Genomic DNA, 20,121 nt, shown 5'->3' on the forward strand with positions numbered 1-20,121 from the left:
ATAAGATACTAAAAACAAAATATATTCTTAACATATACAAACATTACATTTGGTGGTGGGGCATTGTCCAAACCCATCTTTATAGGTGCCACCTACGCCTCAGATAGGTATTTTGCCGCCAAACAGCAATACTTATTTCGGTTGTTTTTCTATTAAATGCGGGCGTGAGGGCGCCCGTGTACCGGCACACGGACCACAACATTTAAGTTCCCAAAATCGGTGGGCCATTAACAAGAGAATTAGTAAGCGGAGGTCAATGGAGGGTAGTACCACTTATCATCAGGGCCCACTTGCCTGTCTAAAAATTAGCGCATTATAGTACCATTATCTAACTTGCACTTAATATTAAAAAAAAATATTAACATAAATACGAAACATGTAAAATTTAGAGCTTAATTTGAAGCACGGTGCGAGTAACCATTGTTTTTTAAGTATTATTAATGCGTAATAAAATATATTTATATTATAAGGTTGAAATACATTATTTTTTTCATAATCAAATTTCAGAGATCAGTTTAAGCAATGGGAAGGGGTAAAGAGGCAGAACCGCAAAACAGCAATCCGGCGGAATCTAAGAAGTACAGAGATGAAGCCAACGGCCACTTCAAGGGCGGGAACTATGAACGCGCCTTAACATCATTGAATAAGGTACATTTACACTTTAACAACAAATCTTCAGTTTTTATAAAACCGCAAATTAAGCACATGAAAATTATGTGGTGCTTATCATGGTTTGAATGCCCTCGTCGTTTAATATTCACGTGCTCTATAAACTAAGTAAAATCGTGCATCATTCAACTACACATCAATCTTTTAAATGAAATACATATGTAAAATTCAACCGTGTACATTGTACATTGTATTAGAATATGCTCAATATCGTATTATATTGTCTATTTTACATCTCACGATAAGGCTTGTATGTAGTTGTAAGATGTCCTTTGTCATGGATAAAAGGCGTTGGTTGTCATATACGCAACGGCGTTAGAAAAGGCGGTAAGAGGGTGCGAAAACACATTCAGTCGCCATGACGACCACAGCTCGGGCGTCAGTATTGATGCCACTTCACACACTTACGTGTTACATAAGAACCTCAACTTGCGAATCATGTGAATCATGTCCGTTTTAAAAGCTCTGGAGAACGAAGACAATGCTAAAGCCCAGGTGCGGTCCATCCTTGGACCGACGAAAGACGCGGAATTCCTTCAAAGTTTCGTTCGAGTGGGTATTGGGGATGATGACGACGATCTACCGATCGTCCAGAAAGCATCCATTAGCAAAAGAGCTCCTCCGTCTGCAGAAAAGGCTGAGTCTATTGTCGAAGATGAAAAATTTTCTACATCAGCTAGAAAAGAATCTATTAAGCCTGAAAAAAGAAGATTCAGACGTAAGCCAAAGCGTGAGAGGCGTCGTCGCGAGGAGGAATTATATACGGACAAAGATAGGGCGGCGGCCGTAGTGATGGGATCTAAGGATATCAAGCTATCTCTTAATATTAAAGATAAAGCCGAAAGGAGCAATGCTCTGCAAATACCGGCTGAGGCGGACGCTGGTACTTTGCTAGCACTAGCGCGTGCAGAGATGATGAGAGAACGATATCGAACCGCTTTGACCTTCGTAGATAAGGTATAAGGAAATACATTTAATGTTGCCATGTCAGTTTCAGTTTTAATAATAAAGTGTCATGATATTGTAACATTTAACCTGCCATATTAATATTATTTTGTAATCTATGTATACTAATGAATTAGTCACAAGAAAAAATACACAAATAAAAAAAATCCTAAGATAGGTACATAAGACACTTAAACCATAAACCAACGTTCGATATAAAATAGTACAAGCACCAATTTAATATTTTTAAATAATTATATGTTTCAGGCGATCGAGTTGGCACCAGAAGAAAAGGCTGCTTTTGTCGCTCGTAGCAAATGTTACTTACTTCTCGGTGAACCGCGCAAATCACTTCTCGACGCGGAAACTGCTTTGAAACTCGATCCGAAACACGCAAAGGCTTTGCTTCAGAAAGCTGAAGCATTGTACTATTGCGGCGAGTTTGAGATGAGTTTGGTACATTATCATCGGGGCTTGCGCGCGCGTCCAGATTTGAACGACTTTAGGCTTGGAGTTCAAAAAGCCCAGGTAAGTTATTAGAAACTTTATTTAATTAAAGTTCCAAAAAAATCGGACTATACTTAATAAAAGTAGACTAAAATAATAATAAACGAATCGCCTAATTAATCATTCTAACAGTTTTGTGTACGATTTTCAGGAAGCTATCGAAAATACCATCGGTGCCGTCAAGCCGGTAAAGAAAGCTGCTAAAAAAACATCTTCGAAGTCGTCGAGGCCAGTGTTGGGACAGCTGATGTCAGATAAGATCTACCTGGAGAACTTGCTCAAGAACCCTGACTTGGCGATAGCGGACAAAAAGAATAATATCGTCATGAAGCAAGCTGAGGAGGCGATACGATTTCTGGAGAACAGAGAAGAGTTTTGGAGGCAACAGCAAACGGCGAAACGACACTAACTAAAACATGAAATGTATTTTGAATGTAATCGATTACTTGATTAGATTTGTTGTAAGAAATATGTATTAATAAGATACTTAGAAAAGCTATACATGTTAGTCGTTTTTTATTAAGCTAATCAAATAGACCAACATTGCCACAGCAGTTATAAATATTGAAGGAAATTTAAATGCGTAGTCAGTTGTATATCTACATATGCATTTAAATCTTCGTAAGCTAAAAATAAAAAGAAATAGTCGACGTAGCTCATATTAAGTCTAATATAAAAAAAAATATTCTAGTTTACTTTTAGTAATATAATAATTTGTAAAGTATATATGACAATATACCTACAAATAATTACTAAAAAAAACTACGTATACACATGTATCCAGAAATACATCCATAGTATTATGGTAGTAGCTGAAAAAAGATAAGTTAAATTACAATTATTTTGTGGGTTGATTTTAGGTTAGTTTTTACGAAGAACATAAAATTAAAGAACACAGGATGCGGTCTACGTGCAATTAAATAGCATAGTTGTCAATTTCATAGTAGCGATGGCTCTTTTGTAAATAAAACATATAAAAAGAGTGTCACACATCATAACAGTATCGCTAAATAATCTACCACGCTTTACTTACCCCTTGGACTTTTATAATATATATTATTATTTTATAAAATATATTATTAATATCATAATTTTCAAGTGAGTTAATTTTATTTTCAAATCCGACATTAAAGAGTTGGAGGAACGAACAAAGCTTTACCGGCTTTTCAAGGCACGAGAGTGTACATATAAAAAATGCAATTTTTCGACAGAAAAATCCCATAACTTTTACCGGGTCGACCTGAGTTGTGATCCAAGAATTAATGAAGTAATCTTACATAAACAATAATTTACTTACTAACTATTCCCATTTCTACCATTATTATATCTGAATGAAAGCTTTCAACATGTGATTCGATTACGTTAAAATCAACTTCAGGGCTTGCCATGTTAAAAAAATAAAGATATTAAAAAAAATGGTATTTACACATGTTGTAATTTCAAGTTAGCTGACAAATGCGAATTTTATAAATATTTGTACATACTTTGCTACATTTAATACAAAAACAAGGCCTTTTGCCATTTCTATTCTATATGAAAACTTTTGAAATTTACTTCAGTGTGAAATGTTAACTTATCACCCCTTTCTTAGGTTCTCTTGTTGGAAAAAGGGCCTTAAACCTTACATGAAAAGGGGAAGGGGTATGTGGGATACGCTGGTGCCTAGAATGCCTAGTACGCGTCAGTAATTTTGGTTTATAGCTCCTTATTTAGACAAATATAAATCAAAACCATAGTTTTACTGACAGTTACGGCAACTATTCAGCGACGATTCGATGTTTTGTTATTGGTAATTTGTTCATATCCGGCGGAATACCAAATACTTAGAAACGAGTTAAATAAAGTTAAAACACAGCAAATTTATATTGATTTAATGAATGGTGGACGAAATGTATTACTTGTTCAAGAAACGACTTTTCCACTGACCAAAAATTCGGTACTCAGCCATAGGTCCGATACACCATATGTCGCAGCACTGATAGCTAACAATTATACGTATTAAAAGTATGTTACAGTTAGTTTTTGCCAAAATTTTGTTTTAATTTCTTGTCCATTTGGTATAATAGAATGAATTTTACCGCACATTGAATTCCAGGAATGCAATTCATGGAAAAAAGATGAGATTTGCTCAAAAAATTCTAAACAAGCGAAGAAGTGTAAATTAGCACTGGAAAATTAAAAACAAAAACATTGGACATCTTCGCCGATTCTTTGAACATGGAATAATATTGAAAATAAAACATAATTAGTTTAAAAGAAATAAATTTTATTTGTTCTGACGGCATAGATCTCTTTGCCACAACTTATATATTAAATCAGTGACCCTAGATTAGAAGGTCAAACGCAAACCATCGTGCACGTAAACGAAAAATATACACTAATATTATAAAACCGGAGTTTGATTAATCTCATTTAAGTTTAGTATGTTAAATGCCCCGTTTATTAAGGTGCATGTACCTTAAAAAACGAGCATCAACCAACCTGAAAGTGTAGGTATGTACCTTACATGTTTCATAAATAAGTATAGTAAGAATTCAAATGTGGGTGAAATCGTCAGGCACAACTTGTTTAAGTGTATCAGGTGGATAGTTTCATACGAATTTTTTGGTTTGCGTGTGAAACTCATTCTAGGGAGACCGATTTTATTCTTGTATCATCTCATACTCACAGCTTTTACATAAAGTAGTCTCTTTATCAAAACAATCTGACAACATTAGACTTGTATTTACAAAATATACATTTATCGACATTAAAATAACTGTTGTCTAATATAAAAAAACGGTGATGATTTTTTTCCTTAACCAATTTAAAAAAAAAATTAAAATCATATTTAAATTATATTTAAATTATATAAAAACAATTCATGATTCTATTGCAATAATTTTCACTTTCCTGCATTGCAAATCATTCGGTATCACCAATCAATACATTGAATACCTGTTACAAGGATTTAAATACGAAAAATATTTAGGATTAATTTTAAAATACAACACATGGATACTCAAACAATTGCTCTCTATAATTTCAATGATAGTACATAGTTACTTAACTAACAGTAATACTGTACTTCCAAGTCCTATTCGAGTCTATATTTGATTTGACAAAATCAATCAATCAATCATTCAACCCTACGTAGAGATCACGAACAAATAGCTCATTTGCATCATCTCCTTCTCTTAACAACTTATGTATTATAATATAATATTACAACTAAATGAGGAGTTGCTTAAAAGAAATTTAAGAATCTTATATAGCTATATTTACAAGTCCATAGAGCTTATATCTACTTAGCTAGTTTAAATCATAGGATCAAAGCAATCTTCAATGCATTCTCTTAATTTATTTAATCAGAATCTAAAATTGACCGATTCAATTTATCGTACCTTATCGATTTAATATATCATATTTTTTTATATGTATATCAATGTATATGGATAAACCATGTATTAAAGAAAATATGCATTACAACATTTGCCCAAATGCAAGACTTTGTTTAAGAAAAAAACCAAAAGCCTTTCACTAAATCTTTCATACACTTTCACTCCGTTTTAACTTTGTACAGTTATCAGAAAAAAGAGAAACGAATAAATTCATACTACACAATTAAATTGTTCTAGAAAACATGTACCTGATTATTTTTTATTAATTCTTGTTCATCATCAAAATATCTAACAGCAGTTTTAATGTTCACATATCATATAGTCAGTTTCTGAACACAATTTCGATAACCTACAAGTAATGCCACTTACTGCTTTCTTAAATTACATCTTCACCAGTAGGAAAGGACAACTCGTCCAAATAGAACTTAAATGGACTGATTCATTTATGTCATTGCTCTCCTCTACAAAAATTCTTGCAATATTCACCAACATTTACAATTCACATCTCTTTTACAAAAACTCCACTTAACACTTAGTATCACTTCACACAAAGTGTTCAGGCTTGTGGCTATAACAAGTTCCTTATGGCAGCTTTAAGCTGACAAACCTGCCGCTATTCAATCTCTTCAGGCGGTCTCTTGTAAATCGGCCCGAACTTCGCCATGTATTTCCTGACGAACATCTTCGCTTTGGAGCGCACAGAGTCCGTCACTATCAGCTCTTCGACGGAGCGACAATGCTTTAATTCCTTTAGCATTACGAAGTGGGTTAACTGTTGAAGATACATTATGATATTAATATTTCAATAGAGTAATGACTACATTAGAATAGGATTCATTTGACATTATTTGTTATATCAGCAGCATCAATCGAGTCTATAGTCAAAATGTTAACCATTTATCAATAATTCAATAACTTGCTGTGCAGAGTAGTTAGTTCTTTTTAGTAAATATAATCGACTATATATTCTTTTCTAAAATCCATTAATAAAATAACAAGAGAAAATTAAAAATCATAAATCATAAATATGAGACAACATCACATACATTACTCTGATCCCAATGTAAGTAGCTGAAGCATGCAAGCAAGCAAGCTGAAGTGTTATGGAAATCAGAAGTAACGACGGTACCACAAATATGCAGACCCAAGACAACATAGAAAACTAATGGTAATCTACGTCGACTCGGCCGGGAATCGAACCCGGGACCTCAGAGTGAAACCCATGAAAACCGGTGTATACACCACTCGACCATGGAGGTCGTCGCAAAAGCTTATTTCATGAAAGAAATATCAAAAAAATCAAAATCAAAATCAAAATAAACTTTATTCAAGTAGGCTTTTATAAGCACTTTTGAATCGTCATTTTACAATTAAGTGAAGCTACCACCGGTTCGGAAAGTAGATTCTACCGAGAAGAACCGGCAAGAAGCTCAGTAGTTACTCTTTTTTAACATTTAAAAAATACAACGTCATGTTAATTAAATACAATTATTTCAATTAATGTATCCTGCTTGGAAGTCAACAGTCACTGACCTTCCTGGCGAGGTGCTTGAAGTCGGCGGTGCAAGTGATGCGGCCGGCGGGCGCGTCCGAGTGGCGGTAGGGGTTGAGGTGCTGCACCATGACGCGCGCCATGCTGCTGCGGAACTGCTCCTTGATGCGGCGCGCGCTCTCGTCGGCGTCGGCCGGCGGCGACGGCGCGGGCGGCGGCGGCGACGGCGCGGCCGGCGACGGCTCGGGCGGCGAGCTCATGCCGATCTTGTCCAGCACGCCGTCGTCCGAGTCCCCTTCGGATTCGCTGTCCGTTTCGTCTAGTTCGACGAACTGAAACCAGATACAGTTTTAGTAATATTATTTAAGGAGAGTAGTAAAACAAATGAATTATTGAATTCATTCAATACTTTTCATGAATGAATAATTAAGATGCCAAAATTATTAAAATAAATATGAAATGAGTGAGATTTTTTTCCAACAAATAAATTAAAAATATCAAATTATAAAATAAAAATATATATTAATTTATATTTCCTGTAGATAGATAGATAGAATATATTTTATTGTACACCACAAACAATAAACTTTACATGGAACAAAAAAAAAAAAAAAATTAGAATGTACAAAAAGGCGGTCTTATCGCTAAGTAGCGATTTTATTTGGGGAAATTGTGCAGCGAAAAGGTGGTGCCTTATATATACAATAATACATATATAAATAAACATACATACATATATATACATAAATATATATACTAATAAAAAAAATTAACAATTACACATATAAATATAAATGAATGTAATAATAAATAAGTCGTCTCAAATTTAACTATGTAAACACAAAATTTTAAATAAGTCACAGTAAGTAAAAAAAAAAAAAAAATGTATTTATTACAGAAGTTAAACTTAGTTATTACTTTCCTTATCTGTATATTTATAAAATGTATACATAATCGTGTATACAATTCGCTCCGAGCTCGGCAGTGTACCTTGAGATCCTTGTGCGAGATGTTCCCGCGGCGCTTGGCGGCGGCCAGCAGGCGCACCTTGTGCAGCAGGCGCTCGCGCCGGCGCCGCAGCTTCTCCTTCGTCTGCTTGTAACGCTTAACTTCCATGCGTCCCGCCAGCTTGTCCTCTTCCGTCCGGGGCTGTGGATTTTTATTTATCATTATTTTTAACAGTATTTTTTGTCGATATGGCCCAGTGGATAGAACGCGTGCATCTTAAACGATGATTGCGGGTTCAAACCCAGGCAAGCACCGCTGTTCCATGTGCTTGATTTGTCTTTATAATTCATCTCGTGCTCAGCGGTGAAGGAAAACATCGTGAGGAAACCTGCATGTCACAAATTTCATAGAAATTCTGCCACATGTGCATTCCACCAACTCGCATTAGAACAGCGTGGTGGAATATGTTCCAAACCTTCTCTTCAAAGGGAGAGGAGGCCTTTAGCTCAGCAGTGGGAATTTACAGGCTGTTGTTGTTGTTTAACAGTATTTTAAACAAGATTCTATCCAGATTTCATTCTTGAGATATACACGATTAAAATCTATTCACTAGATAAAACGTGGTATTATCTCCCTGAGCAAGCCTTTTACTTTTGTCTTTTACTTAAAACTGACCAATTTGGGAGTTCAACCATTCTTCATGACAAATACTATATCCTCGAAAAATCAGCAAATAAAAACAATAAATAATATAAAAAAATTAAAAGGAATCTAAACATGATTATATTGTCACTAATGAAACATTTCACAGAAAGATCTACATTAAGTGAACACCAGACTCAAAGTAAGAAGTAGAAAAATAAATAAATATTTTATTTAAGGAACAGATGACATACACTGATAGGTCTCTCTGATACGAGGCCCGGTCTTCGTTTCCTTGGCTTCATGTTGAGGAGAGCGTGATCTGGGATCAACCCATTGTGAGAATCTTCTTTTATTACTGAGAACAGAACGACAAAATTATTAGAATATACATTTTATACATGATAAGATGAGATGGCCCAGTGGTTTGAACGCATGCATCTTAACCGATGATGGCATGGCAGGCAAGCACCACCATACACATGTGCTTAATATGTGTTTATAATTCATCTCGTGCTCGGCGGTGAAGAAAATATCGTGAGGAAACCTGCATGTGTCCATTTTCATCAAAATCATGCCACATCTGCATTCCACCAACCCGCATTGAAACAGCGAGGTGGAATATGTTCCAAACCCTCTCCTTATTGGGAGAGGAGGCCTTAGCCCAGCAGTGGGAAATTTACGGGCTGTTACTTTTTTTTTTTACTTTTTTAGATAGATTATAAATAAACTGATTAATGATGATTCAATTGTATTAGATGCCTAATATCTATATCAAGGGATATTTTTGTTTATATTATAAATTAGCTAGTCTTATAAATTAATCAAACTATTTTACAGCTATTCCCTCTCATAATTAGTTATATACATGAAGAATATTTTTTATATATATCAGATAAATGTAAAATCGGGTATTTTGATATTTATTATAAATTTGATTTTTTTAGTAATGTTGCTATAAATATAACTTAAAAATAATAAAACCTTCATAGATTCCGTTAACGCCTTCAACAAGTTTGCCTTTAACAGGTCGTCCTATCACCGCAGACTCGAGTGCAGTCATTGGTTCGGCCTCTTCTTCCGAGGAGCTTTCATCTAAAAAACGACACGATAATTAAATTAATAAAACATTCAAAAAAACAATTAATTATATACAAATTATTGCTAAATATTTTTGGTTGTCAAAAATACACTGACTTAATTTTACAAATAATTACATAGGGAAACATGCAAATATAATATTTATGAAAATTTCGCCATTAAAATTTTAAAAAATATAAAAGAAGGGCCACTGCAAGGTTTCTATTTGATATAATTTTTGTTTTTAAATAATAATTACGAATTAAAGTAACGTGGAAGCGTATTTCAAAACACTAATATAGCGTTCAGTGACGTCACTCCTGTTATGACTACTTATTTGAGGTTATAGTTGTAAAAAATTAAACATTGAAACCAAAATTAATAGCGATCAGTGGGCCAGTGACAGACAGCAGTAACGTCATACGACATATAGATCCGTTTTCGCGCGAAAATTGAAATTGACATTTTGAAACCGCATTTTTAGTAAATTAAAGTTTTTTAGATGTTTAATATACTTGTGGTCTATCCTATTTGGAGCTCTTTAAAATTAACACAAAAATAAAAATATCGCATCTTCCCTATTGGTGACATGGACAAAATGAATAATGCCCAAAATGGTTTCGTAGGGGTACCTTTGACACTATCTCGAAATGTCGGTATCCAAAGACTCCCTTACAATTCAATTATCAATTATTTCTATGTCGTATCCTCTGAATCGTTAAATTACATTGTACACACATGTGCTTTTACAACATCTCAAATTAATTAAATGTCAAGGTCATATATATAGTTCTATCATTTTGACCCCAATTGCTCCCTTGTAATTAACTAGGAGTGCTTACCCTGGTCGGGCGGCGGCGGCGGCGTCCACTGCGGCTGGCGCAGTTTGACGTGGTAGTAGTAGCGGCGGCCGCGCCCGTCAAGCGCGCTGCGCCACATGGACGGCAAAACGGGCTCACCCAACTCCGTCGCGCCACCCTCCAACTGTGTCATATAGAAGAGTAAAAATGAGATAATATAGTACACTATTCTATTTTTAATTAGGGGTTGTCCATTAATCACGTGAGGCTTGAAAGGGGGGGGGGGAGGTGTTTGATAAAAATCACGAAAATAACACAAGGGGGAGGGGGGGTGTAGTAAGATATCTCGTGTATTTATTTTTTCGTCTAATGCGCGATTTTTAAACAAATATGGTCCTTAATTTCAGAATAAAATAAGATTATAATTTATACCTGTATTTAAATTAAGATAATATTCAGAAAATTTTAAGATTCGTTGTAGGTACTAAAAATACACGTGATGTTGAGAAGGGGGAGGTGGGTTGGTCTTAAACCTCACTACGTATCACCAATGGGGGAGGGGGGGGGTGTTAAAAATGCTAAAAAAGATCACGTGATTAATGGACAACCCCTTATTGCATGGGGGTTGTTAAGTTTGACGGTACAGTATTCTGAACTAAACTTGAAGTGCGTTCGAAATATCCCAGAATAAGGATCTGTTCAAGATACATTATCGTATGTATCGTCTTGATGATTTGCTTAACTTCATTGATTTTAAGCACGAGTTGATTTGTAATTTAATGTTATTACAATTATTTACATTGATCGATTAAATATAACGGCACTGGAGCGCCATTATCATCTTTGTCTCTTGATATAGGATTTGTATCTCTTACTTTGTGCACTGTATTTAATCAAGTAAATAGCGCCGCATTTAGCGGGCGCCGTCAAATACATATCATAAGTTTCGTCTACATTATAATAACTCATACGACAATATGATGTTTATAGAATTAAGAAACATTCTCATTCGATTCCATCAAAAAACTGGTGAGATATATCGACATTAAGAGCTGTGACTAAAAGAGATTGTGTGACATATTTAAACGTCGAATAAAATTTGTGTGATCAAGTTTCGAACTTTCCAGACTAATAACTTTGATGAGAAACATTGTTTATTACCGCGTGTGCGACGGGCAGAGCGGGCTGCGGGGGTTGCTGCGGCGCGGGGAAGGGCGGCGGCAGCTGCTGGCCGAACATGAACCCGCCCATGCCGAAACCACTCATTCCCATCATGCTGGTGACAATGGAATATTAGTTAAAGCTTTTTCTCTATATATTAATCCGATTTAATTCATTTATCATTATAATTGTTGACTGTTTGAGAGTTTTTTTATAACGATTAGAATAGATTACACAATTCCATAAAATAGTCAATGTAGATATAAGGCGTAAACAAAAAGTATACACATTCACAATCTAAATAACAATATCTATTGTTTGTATACAATAAGGATTTATCCCATACTATTTATCCAATTTCTACAATCCGTCCACGAGAATTTTACTCTTCTACAACCTTGCAAAGTTTAAAATATTTAAAATAAGCAGTAAGATATTTACGACAGATAAATATAGATAGCAGAATAGAAGAATAGTAACCCATACTCACTTTGGCTGTGGCATACAAAACTGCGGCCCAGGAAATGGTTGACAGAACCCTGGGGGTCCTTGAAATTCTCCGTTAGGTCCAACCCAATCAGGAGGCATGTCGGGAGGCAAGACGCCCGGCATCATGCCTTGCACGCCAGGTGGTACCATGGGAACCATGTTGCCAGCGCCCAACATGTTCGGAGGCCCACCCATCATGTTTGGAGCTCCACCCATAATGTTCTGTCCACCCATCATATTAGGCGTACCACCCATCATGCCTTGTGGAAACATCTGTCAATAATAGTAAGATTGTTACAACGAGCTCAATAAACATTAACGACTCACCGCCACGGTGGTGTTTTTCTTTTTTTTTTATAGAATAGGTGGTAAACGAGCAGGAGGCTCACCTGATGGAAAGTGACTACCACCGCCCATGGACATCTGCAACACCAGGGGGCTTGCAGGTGCGTTGCCGGCCTTTGAGAAAGGAGTAGGCTCTTTTCTTGAAGGTTCCCATGTCGTATAGGTTCGGAAAAACCGCCGGCGAAAGCTGGTTCCACAAAGTGGTTGTGCGAGGCAGAAAATGTCTAAGAAATCGCGCTGTTGTGGATTTTCGGACATCAAGATGGTGCGGGTGAAACTTAGAATTTTGACGAGATGTCCGAAGGTGAAATTCAGCAGCCGGGATTAATCCGAACAATTCCTCGGAACATTCCCCGTGAAAAAATCGGTAGAAGATGCAGAGTGATCCAACATCTCTACGCAAAGCCAAAGGATCAAGGAGATCGGAAAGGGCTTGTTTATCTATAAAGCAGAGGCAGTACCTGCGCGAAGGCGTCCTGCGGCCAGGCGGGGTAGTGCGGGCGCGGCCAGGCGGCTTGCTCCCGGTCGCGCTGGCGGCGGCTCTCGTCGGCCGCGGCCGCCGCCTCCGCGAAGGCTCGCCGCCGCTCCTCCTTGCTCATGGGCGGCACGGCGGCCAGCACGCGCTCGCTCAGACTGCGAAACATATACCAAACATGTGACCAACATTTGCCAATGTATTTATTACCAAAATAATATACAGGTTTAAATAAAACTAATTATAACGGATGAATCGCGTATATTAATTATTTTTAAACATCCCGACGTTTCGAGCACTTTGCAGTGTTCGTGGTCACGGGTAGTCTACCCTTTCGAGCACTTTGCAGTGTTCGTGGTCACGGGTAGACTACCCGCGCCTCGCGAAAATTTAAGACAACATAATATACAGGTTCCAAGATCTGCTGGACTCTGAACTAGTTGATTAATAATAAGAAATTTAAATATTGGAATAATTTATTTTACCGTATACTTCGTCTTCCTTCTGGACTAGGTCTTCTTTTTCTCCTGTCGCGGTCGTCTCTATCTCTGTCTCTCTCTCGATCCCGCTCCCTCTCCCTGTACCTATCTCGCTCCCGTTCCCTCTCTCTCCCCCGCTCTCGTTCTCGTTCCCGGTCGCGGTGATCGCGTTCCTCCCTCCGGTCACGATCTCGCTCGTCCCTGCGGTCTCGTTCCCTCTCACGATCACGATCTCTCGTACCGCTAGAGTCTGCTGCCCTTCTCTCAACATTCGCCTGCCTTTCGTGTTCTTTCATTTGTTGTATACGTTCTTTCTTTGGGATCTTAAATACTTCCTATAAATGCCATCATAATATTATTGATCAGATAATTCATTATCAAACCGGAATAAACTGGATACAGCCAGATAAATCTACTAAAAATGTTTGATACAATGACATTTACTTAGAAAAAGGCTTATTTTAACTATGAATACTATAAATTATTTGTAAATATTAAACATAGTATTTTACCTTCAAACTTGACCATCTCTCAATTAGCTGATTACATAGGTCCTTGACTTTTTCTAAGATGGCAGCATTTTCTTTAGTCTTTTCAACGGTAGCAGCTTCATCTTGTGATGTTCGATTTAGAAGTTCTACAGGCAAACCTGCAATTATTTTGCTATAGATATAATATTATATTTACATAACTAATACATGTTTAAGTTTTTAAATTTTATCATATTAATAAATTATTCCTACTATTAAATTTATGTTTCCTTTTATTTCTAAATCAAAATGCATACCAGTAGCCTCATCAATGAACACAGCATCTGGTGCAGATATATCTGTTGCAGGGACGTCTGTGGAACTGAGCCATCGCTCCACTATTGTAAAGAATCGGCTCTCTTGTACCATTGTTTTGTTAGGGATGGGTAGCCGATCCACTGTTAGAAGCATTTCAAGTCTGAAAATTTGAATGCATATTGTCAATAATATTAGTATGTGCGGCAGTAACAACAAGTCAACAAGTCTTCACTCGACGTTTGAAATGCTACACAGTCTGTTAACAAAATTATTTATCATATTTATTTTAAATTAAATCAGCGTGTAAAAACATACCTAATTAAAAACAAAATGTATTTAGCAGTTAAGGGCGATGCAAAGAGAAAGTCTGCAAATTCTCTGTCTAAAATAATAGGCTATTTGACAATGCGAAAAATAAATTGTGAATTATTGTAATCAGTGTATATGATGTGTTTAAAAATGGTTATTTATTAACGAAACTTGAAAATAATACTTAATTTATTCAAAAATCAATAAATAAAAATGCATTTTTTCAAACGTTTGTCACGTGACACAAAACGCTCCTGATTGGCCGGGCTTATGATGAAGTCACTTTCTTGTAAACCTTGCTTTTCTACTATATGTACCACAGATTAAAATACAGCAAAGTGTCGTCACCGACCCCATTGCAGCGCCATATTGTCCAAGTAGCGTTTTCGCGCGTTATTTAAATATGGAATTTTTAATATGATATTTTTCGGCAAATATGTACTAGAAATAAAATAATTAACTTTTATTGAGTTCCTTAACCTCTTAATAATATAAAAGGAATTTGAAAAACCAGTCAAATAGCCTATTATTTAACTTTTTACTAATTTTAAGAAGTGTATATAGGGTAGATAATAAAAACGGTGAAGTGAAGGGGCGCTCACCGGAAGGGCAGCGGCGCGTCGGCGCACCAGGGCGCCAGCAGGCGCAGGCCGCGGTAGTCCAGGAACAGGCGGCGGCACGGCAGGTGCGCGTCGCGCAGCAGGCGCAGCAGCGCGGCCTGCGCGCGCCGCGTCTTGGCGCGCACCACGGTCCGCGACAGGCGCAGCGTGTGCGCCTGGTTCTTCACGCCCGTGCGCCCGAGAGCCTCCAGGTCCTCCTCGATCTGCCGGATTGCGAAACGCGAGTGTTACATACGTCGTCGATTTATAATTACTATTTAATCGCTAAGAGCTGAGATGGCCCAGTGGTTAGAACGCGTGCATCTTAACCGATGATTGCGGGTTCAAATCCAGGCAAGCATCACTATATATATGCTTAATTTGTGTTTATAATTCATCTCGTGCTCGGCGGTGAAGGAAAACATCGTGAGGAAACCTGCATGTGTCTAATTTCATCGAAATTCTGCCACATGTGCATTCCACCAACCCGCATTGGAACAGCGTGGTGGAATATGTTCCAAACCCTCTCCTTAATGGAAGAGGAGGCCTTATCTCAGCAGTGGGAAATGTACAGGCTGTTACTTTACTTTACTTTTACTTTTCGCTAGGCGTTGGTACTCACGTCGGCGTCCTGTATGAGGTCGGATGCCTTCGGTTTATACTTTCGGTCTCGCTTAGGTTTGCGAACGCGCGGCCTGGCGGGTTGCGCACTGGCGTCCGACATCTGCGCGTCCTCCGACGACTCCGTTGTTCCCGACTTGGAAGTGGAAACATCTTCCTCGTCCTGAATGATATGTTTTTATAATCTTCAACATTTTTATTTAAATCGTAGTTAGTGTTATACTAAACTTTTTTATATTCAAATATTGTAATTTTAATTGTAACTTTTACTAAATAAAAAACCCTAACCTCCTCGTCGTAGTCGTCGTCGGAGTCGGGCTCGGCACCGATCCAGCCGCGGCAATTGTCTGCTCCACAGTAGCAGCGTTGAGCTACCTTGCTGTACACACAGTATATCAATGTTATTATATTTCATAAAAGATTTATTACCTCATGAAAAGATCTAGTAACATTAAAAGTAGTAATTATAGTATGCATAACATACATATATGTAAATTTATATTTAAAAAATAAATGTTTTTAGTAATAAAACAGTTTATAAACTCTTAACCTTGTATTATAAATAAAAAGTAAATTTTTTTTTTTTAAAATCTGCATAAATTAATACGTATATGTTTATAAATATGAAAAAAAGTAGTCAGTTAGAATATTAAGTAATAAAACAAACGTACCCAAAACGCTGAAACTGATAGTCAAAGGTTATTTCTTCTCCCGCCGGAATGTCTCTTTTACTGAAGAAACCTATTCTCAATTCGCCATTGACCGTCCACTTCTGTGTCTCAGCATTTGGCTCACAGGAATGATTTATGAATCTCGATATGTTGCCCTTTAGTGTAGCGTCGATAACCGTGTCGCCTTTCAACGACATAAAATAGTGATGTAGATTGTTCTCCTCAGAATAAGTTTGTGCACGTTTATAAAACTGCTCGTAATCAAGAACTTCACCAACATACTCCATTAAAAATTCGCCTCTACAAAGAAAAAAAAAGAATGTAAACAAATATATAAAAATAACTTCATAAATAAAGCATTTGAAACATATTAAATATTTATTAGAATATCATTTAGCATAAAAATTTAAAAATATAGTGTATTTAGAGTCAAATCTAATCAATGTATGTAGTATATGTGTTAAATATGGTTTTCCAACCTCATTCGAATTTTCATTTGGCAAGATTTACTTTAGCAGATTAATCTCTTCCAATATATAAGATACATTACTAATCCCTTTAATGCAATTGTTGTTATTCTTTCTACTAACTGTGATTTGCTGTAAATACTATTTTAAATCTACAATACCGCAGTTTATTCAAAATTAATATGTAAGGAAAAATAAGAAAATCGATGAACTATATTCAACATTATTAAGTCAGCAGATATTATCATATGTAATATTCGCACTGCCTGTCCATTCAAACTGTGAATACATTTACAACATTTCGCATAACAAAAATAAATCTCAAACAAACAGCATAAGGTATTGTTATTTAAATGAGTTAGGTACAAGATGTAGCACAATCATAAAACAATTTTATATAATAATTTTAAAACATTATGAACATTTGTTTATGCATGGATATTCATTTTATGCAAACATTTTAATGGTCATTAATTATAATGGTTTTGTAAACTTACGCTGATATATCTGAACTAGCCTCCACTCCACAGCCTTTTTTGTCAGCATAAAATACTCTTAAAGAACCATTTTCTTTTTTCTGGAACCTTCTGTTTGTACATCGATCACCGACTGGACATCTTGAGTTACTAAAATTATTTTTATGTGTAGCAAGAACCCATACAAATTATACAAACTAACAATACAAGTTAAAACACTATTGTAACTAATCTTGGTATTATTTTAAATGAATTAATTTAAATTAATATTCTTAAAATTTTGATTTAATTGAATTTGTAACTATAGTACATGAAAATGGATCAAAACTTACCATTCAATCATCAATAGTCTGTTTAAGCAATCTTCACCACATGCAAGCTCTCCTCTTTCAAGTTCATCCTTTGTCATGAAGCAATCACAGATCATTTTCTTTGTCTCTTTACTAATCATACGCTCGCACAAGTATTCATTTTCATCCAAGTGTTGGTACTGATTCATTCTCTCTTCAATTATCCTATCATAAGCCTCTTTTGACAATGGACTGGAAGGTTTCTCTTCTTCCAACTCCTTTAGAGTTTCTTCTAACGGTGGCAACTTTTGAGGTAAGCCAGGACTGGCCAGAGGTGAGTTAGCTGGTGAATTTGCTCCCATTTCTAATTCACTAGATCTACGCCACCGAGATTTTACTTTTACTGGCATTTCAGATGGTATGGGGAATGTTAGGGAATTAAGAGTATTGTTTTGGAGGCCATCAGATGATCTCTCTTGACTGTCTGATCCCATCTCTTCTAACTTCAACTTTGTCTGAGTAATTAAAGCTTTTTTCAAAGGTGTTTTCACTAAACCATATCCTTTTGTCTTCTGTTTCATGTTACTTATAGTTTTAATGCGACTTGACCTACGAACACCAGTTGGCGATGACTCAGAGGAATCATTGGAAAAATTTGTGTTCTGTTCCATGACTCGTGAAGAGTTACTGTCATCAGAAAGTGTCGAGCTTGGTGTTAAGCTAGGATCAGGTCTTGTCAGAGTATCATTAGGGGCTTGTATATCTGGAGTGCTACATGGTGGGGTCCGAATATCAACAATTTCACAACAATCCATTGGAGAGTTAGGGTTAGATTCCTTTTGAAGATTAAGCTTGGCAAAATTTTTTTGAAAGTCAGCCTCTTTGTTCTGTTCATCTTTTGTAATTCCCTCTTCTTGTTGTTGTACTTGATTAGGACTTTCAATATTAATATCATAATAAAGTTCTTGATTGTCATCCTCCACAATTTGTACTATTGTGATAACTTCATCATCATCACCATATTCTAACTGTTCTTCCAATGTCACTTCTCGGTTTTCTTGGTTTATTTGCTCACTAATATCTAAACCTTTCAAATAGGACTGATTGTCTTCATTTTGCAAATCTTTGTTTACATCATTCTCATTTAGTTCCAAAGGTTTCATGCTCTCAGTACTGAAATTATTTTTGTCTCCACATTCCGTGTTGTCATCAATCAACAAGGCATTTTCACTTTGTGTTTCATGTGTGACAGGTGGTGACATTTCTCTAGAATTTCCTTGCAAAGAATTAACAGGTAAATTAAGAGGGCTAGAACAAGCCCCACTGTTAGTGTCGGACTGAGTATCCAATGCAGCATCAGATTCTGAACTTGCACATGGATCTACAACTCTGATTTCCACACTACTATTGGTTTCACTATCACTACCAATCTCATATTTTTTACTGAACCGATCATCGTTATTAAACAAACATCTATATTTACCAAACTTCTTATGAAGAGCTACAATTGGTATTGTATTGCCTGAAATTGATTTTAAAGACTGTAAATTTGAGGGAGAGGTTATTTTCGGCCCCGAAGTTGACTCTGGAACATTATGAGTATCAGGCGGTTGTTTATCCTCTGAAGATGTTTCGGGGACAGGTTCAGTCGAAGTCGACGTCTCGCCATCAGTTGTGTTTGTTCCCTCTGCCTGTTTCCCGCGTCGAGTGGATCGACGAGACGGAGCTTTTGTTGCTGGCTTTCTTCTCTTTGCCATTGTTGGCAAACAACCTAAAAATTTAAGGAGCTATGACAACCAAATAGAAAACATGCATGGGATATTAAAACACCAGTGACCTTATTCGATCGTTACTCGTTGTCTGTCAATGCCATATTGTAGTTATGATATATACGAAATTACTGTACTTAATATTTAAGCACTAAATCATTATTTTAAAGATAAATTTATTTAAAAATATAACAATATCTATTCGGTAGATAATCACATAGCGTAGCCACCGGTTCGATGGCCTTAAAATATATTATTTAACTATATGAAAACATACCATTACTGTCTGAAACTGATTTATTCTTTCATGTATTGCAATACTTGTAATTTAATATAACTTACAATATATTTTCACAAATAATTAATCGAATTGCTAGTAACGACTAGTTCATTTTTATAAGCCTATTACTTTTTTATGGCATCCATCATTGAATTTGTTGTGCCTAAAATCTAAATTGTCAATGCCAATTGCCAATAGCCAAATTAAAATAAATATTGTGAGAATAATTCTAAAAGTCATAAATTTATGTTTTTCTTTATAATATTTTTAGTAGAATTTTATTATGATGAATATCAAATTATTAATATAAATATTATTTAAAATTGACCATTATTCGTACAAAGTTTATACTACACAAAGGTCAGTAAGAACAATAGACAAAAATAGGAAGATAGGAAGTATTCTAAATGAACTATTTCATTAAAGATTAATTTAGTGT

At 36.0% G+C, this 20,121-nt stretch overlaps 2 protein-coding genes across 3 annotated transcripts; one reads left to right on the top strand and one right to left on the bottom strand.

Annotated features, from left to right (window-relative positions):
- The first annotated feature begins 1,097 nt into the window (after nucleotides 1–1,097).
- Nucleotides 1,098–2,594, top strand: LOC124531288 (outer dynein arm-docking complex subunit 4). Its single transcript, XM_047105801.1, has 3 exons — nucleotides 1,098–1,626; nucleotides 1,882–2,142; nucleotides 2,273–2,594. Exons 1-3 carry the CDS (start codon nucleotides 1,117–1,119, stop codon nucleotides 2,528–2,530), a joined length of 1,029 nt encoding a protein of 342 aa, XP_046961757.1. The 5' UTR covers nucleotides 1,098–1,116; the 3' UTR covers nucleotides 2,531–2,594.
- Nucleotides 2,595–4,725: 2,131 nt separating this feature from the next.
- LOC124530989 (probable histone-lysine N-methyltransferase CG1716) lies at nucleotides 4,726–19,869 on the bottom strand. Of its 2 annotated transcripts, none has more exons than XM_047105366.1 (19): nucleotides 19,680–19,869; nucleotides 17,676–19,404; nucleotides 17,365–17,493; nucleotides 16,401–16,700; nucleotides 16,018–16,108; nucleotides 15,731–15,892; nucleotides 15,112–15,332; nucleotides 14,200–14,360; nucleotides 13,925–14,061; nucleotides 13,419–13,747; nucleotides 12,920–13,091; nucleotides 12,115–12,386; nucleotides 11,625–11,739; nucleotides 10,506–10,647; nucleotides 9,568–9,678; nucleotides 8,838–8,941; nucleotides 7,984–8,142; nucleotides 7,035–7,325; nucleotides 4,726–6,273 (listed from the first exon to the last, which is right to left on the bottom strand). In XM_047105366.1, the coding sequence occupies exons 2-19, from the start codon at nucleotides 19,388–19,390 to the stop codon at nucleotides 6,115–6,117; spliced, it is 4,770 nt and encodes a 1,589-aa protein (XP_046961322.1). In that variant the 5' UTR covers nucleotides 19,391–19,404; nucleotides 19,680–19,869; the 3' UTR covers nucleotides 4,726–6,114. The 2 variants fall into 2 exon arrangements, with proteins under 2 accessions (XP_046961322.1, XP_046961323.1); XM_047105367.1 differs by having other exon boundaries at nucleotides 19,745–19,858.
- Between the last annotated feature and the right edge of the window lie 252 nt (nucleotides 19,870–20,121).

This window comes from Vanessa cardui, chromosome 7, assembly GCF_905220365.1.
Source record: "Vanessa cardui chromosome 7, ilVanCard2.1, whole genome shotgun sequence".
NCBI classification, from domain to species: domain Eukaryota; kingdom Metazoa; phylum Arthropoda; class Insecta; order Lepidoptera; family Nymphalidae; genus Vanessa; species Vanessa cardui.